This window comes from Haplochromis burtoni, unplaced genomic scaffold (assembly GCF_018398535.1).
Source record: "Haplochromis burtoni strain Fernald_Lab_line unplaced genomic scaffold, NCSU_Asbu1 Contig_373, whole genome shotgun sequence".
NCBI lineage: Eukaryota > Metazoa > Chordata > Actinopteri > Cichliformes > Cichlidae > Haplochromis > Haplochromis burtoni.
In genome coordinates this window covers 220,299-224,709 of record NW_024582734.1, presented here as the reverse complement: position 1 = coordinate 224,709, position 4,411 = coordinate 220,299, and the positions used below count along the sequence as shown (strand labels likewise).

The window sequence follows — 4,411 nt, the reverse complement described above, 5'->3', positions numbered from 1 at the left end:
ATATATATATATATATATATATACGTATATATATATACGTATATATATATATGATTGGCAGTTTGGCATCTTTAGAAACTCTTGCAAAGAAAAGTTTCTTGTTCTGTTGGTGTGAGTGGAGTGAGTAGAAAATGGGGTCAGAGTTTGAATAAATGTTTTGAATATACTAATTATCCCTCTGTGTGTTTGAGCAGTGTTGTTTTGCTCTTTTAATTTGAAACTTACACACATTTTCCCTGGTTTTGTCTTCAGGTTGTTCGTTCATGTCTTCCTGTTGGGCAGCTGGACAGTGTTGCTGGTGAAAGCCGTGCTGACTGGGGCCATCTCTCTGTGCTCGCTTTTCCTCTTTGTCACTCTGGTTCACTCCAACTAAATAACCCTAACCCCCCCACCGGGCCAAAGCCTTTGACAGTCTTTCTGGTCCTGATAGGACCGGGGTTGTCCTGAATCAGGAGCATACACCACATCAGTCTTGCTGTCACCATACAACATTTAAGATGGCTGAAAAACTACAGTTGATATTGAGCAGAAGTTGGGCAGGTCTGCCTGGAACACTTACCAGTGCTCCCAGTTTATTGTGATGAACCCATTGTTAAAAACTGTGTGTGCTTTCAGTCCATCTGTTGAAGCTGCAGAGCTGCGGTGGTGACATCAGAAGGCTTCTGTAATACGATTGGCTTATCTAAGCTGTGTTGGTTTCATGGAAATGTGACTTTTATATCAAATGAATCAAGACTTAGTTAACAGCATATTTAGTTTTAAATGTTTTCCAGCATTAATGCTCAACGTAAGAAGTTTAATATATAACAAATAAATGACATCAGTAGTTTGTTTGCCCACATGTGTCTTTTTGTTTGTATAAAAGTAGTAAAAACATGCATTCTAGGACTTTTTTTTTCTAATTATTGAAAAGACTTGAGGTCTAAATAAAAAATCAGAAATGCCTTGTTGTAAAATTAATGACAGGTTCTGTGATTTTGACATGAATAAATGTCTTTGTATTCTTTCTCTCAACTGTCCTTTAACAATCAGCCTAATTTGTTTTTAATAAAGCACAGTTGCAGCTATCTCAAGAAAACAATCTAAGCATTGTTTCCTTGGTTTCTTTTGTATTCAAAGATTCACACTTTGGGCTTTGCAGGCATTAACCGATCATCTGGGGTTAAAAATCACTTTAGAGTAACTCTCATTTTCTGTTTTTCATCTTTTTAATTGAATTTGTTCATGACCAGCACGGTGGGTGCCGTGGTTACCACTTTTTGGGGTTTTTTTTTTTTTTTTAAATAGTTTTATTGAGAAAGAGGAATATACATTATTCGTTTACAGTTACAATACAAGCTGTTCCCCGCGCACACGTTAAATAAAGTACAGTTTTAAAAAATTCATTAAAGGGGGGGGGGGGGATAATATTAATCAGCTGGTAAAACGTTCAGTGACTTGCAATAGTTGACAAAGGAGCCCCAGACACGACATATTCGGCCTTTGCTGCTAGGCCTATCTTTTGCAATTTTAAGAAATGACATAACATCTCGAAACCAAAAAGAAACTGAAGGTGTCTTTGAAGATTTCCAATGGATTAAGATACAACGTCTAGCCCAGAGGTCGACAACCCGCGGCTCTTTAGTCTTTATTTTGCGGCTCCGGGTGGTTTGGGAAAATAAATTAGAAGTATTTAGCTGAAGTGTATTTTATTTGTGTTTAGTTCTTTTTTTTAACTTGTAGTTCTAAATTGGAAGATTGTGATTTTGAAATATAAAAATAAAATTATATCTTATTTTTTCGTCGCTCAAAATAGGGCTTTGGAGCGTGATGTCACACTCGCGGAAGCCGGTGTACCCAGAAACGCCGTGCATTCAGGGGCGGAGCGTGGGGGTGGCTTACTGGGCTTAAGCCCGGGTTGTTTTGTCAGAAGCAACCCCCGGGGTCTTTTGGAGTGTAATTTTTTCATAGTTAGATGCCTGGCTGACAACTGTATAAAACAAAAAGTACACACAATATTCGAAGCACATAGTGCACACTGTGGGAATTTACGACTGTGCGTGAATCCCCCCTGATATTGGTATGATCCGAGCTCAGGCACTAAGCGACTGAGCGAGGGGGCGGGGCAGCTGCTGCCTGTGAGTGCGCTGTTGGAGAAACGGAGCCAGCCATACTAAGGAGAGCTTAAGTTTGACCAGGTACCAAAGCAAATCATTCGTACCGTACAAATAATGTAAATATGACGGTGCATCACGAAAGATTGATATCAAACTGATCACTTGACCCATATTACGTTACTTGCTCTTCAAGTGAATCAACAAATGGCGAAATGAAAAGCCGAACAAATGCTATTTTTTTTAGAGATTCTTAGCTTACGTGTGTTTATTTCATATTTTCAGTTCTTACCCTCCCCGACTAAATCGGTTTCAGTTATGTACTGAAATATAAGAATGGACATTAGAGGCTTCTTTCAAAGAAAAAACTCAGGTAAATGTTATTTTATATATTATGCTTTGTATGTTGTTCAGTATATTTCTATGCAAAACAAGAGGGATTTCAGTACACAGCAGGATATTCACATTTGTAACCAGATATTTACACTTTAGGGAGAAAACATAAAACATTTTTACTGTACAACATCAATTTAGAGTAAACTTTTGTTTTAGATAAATATTGAAATATCTTTTGAATTAGTTAAATGTCAGAATAAAGAGAGACAGAGCTTTCTATTTTTTATCACTTTCATCAAATTTAGGAGTACATGTACACTAAGTTTATTGTTAATTAATAAGAAAACTCCAGACGATTCCATTCTGAGCTGAAGAAGCTTCTGATAGGTTAGTAGAGTCCATGTGAGTAAATTGGTGGCACAGCTGTGGATGCATATAAGGCAAAACACAGAGCCTGTTTCTTTGACATGGGAAAATCAAGAGATGTCAACCAAAACACCAGGAAAAGAACTGTGGAGCTCCATAAGTGTGGCTCAATTTTGAATACAATTTGGTGCCATTTACAATTAAGAAATACAGACAATTTCTCTCTTTACTCTTAAAGTTAACAAATATGTTTTTTATATTTATCAATCTAAAAAAAATAAACATTTAGTCTGATTTGATGTTACAATTAAAAAAGTTTGTGTTTTTATCTGAAGAGTTTGTAAATATCTGGTTTCAACTGTATATTTGATGATTGTCAGCACAAAGAGGGAGAGAGAGGAACAGAGAGGGAGATGGAGAATGAGGACAGAACAGAGATGAACAAGAGCAGGTGAGACACACATGTTAGTCAAATGGTTGTTTACCAAAAGTATCACCGTATCATAGGTCCTCATGTATCTCGTACCTAGTGTTTCTTTTTAGGTTTATTTTTCAAATTCTATATTTATTAAGTTATGCAGGCTTGTTTGCACAACAAGGCTAAATAATTATATAAACTTTTCTCAATCTAAATATTGTACTTTGGTAGAATTAAAAAAATAAGTGTAGTGCAGGTCTATGATGATTTTTAGTGCTACTATCATCTAGTTCTGATTCTGGTTCTGTCTTGGTTAAGTCCTCAGTAGTCCTGATTTTGAACTGTTGTAGTCCTGTTTTAATTCTGGATCAGTTCTGGGTCTGGTTGAATTGGGGTTTAGTCCTCGTGTCTTGATACAGCCCGACTTTGTTCTGCCTTGCTGCTTAATTAAAAAACTAGTTTAAGGTGTCCTGCATATGTGATATATATTTTTCCTATATGAAGTCATTCTTTTTTGAACAAAACTCAAAACAGAGCCAATTAATCTTTCAGTCATTTCTACCCCCTCCCCCCCAAAAAAAAAAAAAAAATCCCACATGCATACTACCCTTTGGCTAAGCCCGGGTGTTTCAAATGTGGCCCGCCTCTGTGCATTTATCGAGACTTTCAACCCCAGGTAGGCCATTATGGATCTTTGGATCCACATTATGTCAGCAGCTGTTCTCCACTGTGAACTATTTTAAAAACAAACACCGCTCACCCACATAGATGACAGCTTACAGTCCTGCTAGATGAGAGCCAGCTTTTCACACACGATTGCTGTACGCATACAGCCAGCTGTAGCTTTTCAACAGCAGAGAGAGCACAGACTTTAAGGCAGCGAGGCGTGATTGCGGGTCCCGCTCAGGTGCGTCCGCCTCCCCTGCAGCGGCGCTGCAGACCACGCCCCGCCACACACATTAACCAGGTAAAATACATATTTAGGCAGAATTTTGCAAATATCTATTTTTTTTTTTTAGCAGCATAGTGCTTTTTTTCCAATTATTTTTTAAAAGTCAGGTCAAGGCTCCAAAAGCCCAAAGCGATATAAGGGTGGCGGCTCACAACAGTTTTTGTTTGCTACATGGATCATTTTAGTTCAGCTGGGTGTCTTTCCTTTTGTTATATTTCTTTAGAGTTCAAAATGTGTTATTACAGT

General features: G+C 37.7%; 1 protein-coding gene across 1 annotated transcript in view; it reads left to right on the top strand.

Annotated features, from left to right (window-relative positions):
- The window catches only part of LOC102296359 (transmembrane protein 147), an 8,815-nt gene extending 7,801 nt beyond the window's left edge, over positions 1–1,014 (top strand). Inside the window, exon 8 of the mRNA XM_005943810.2 lies at positions 253–1,014. Coding sequence (XP_005943872.1) covers positions 253–373 — 121 coding nt within the window. The 3' untranslated portion in view covers positions 374–1,014. The remainder of the gene's footprint in view (positions 1–252) is intronic.
- Positions 1,015–4,411: the final 3,397 nt, after the last annotated feature.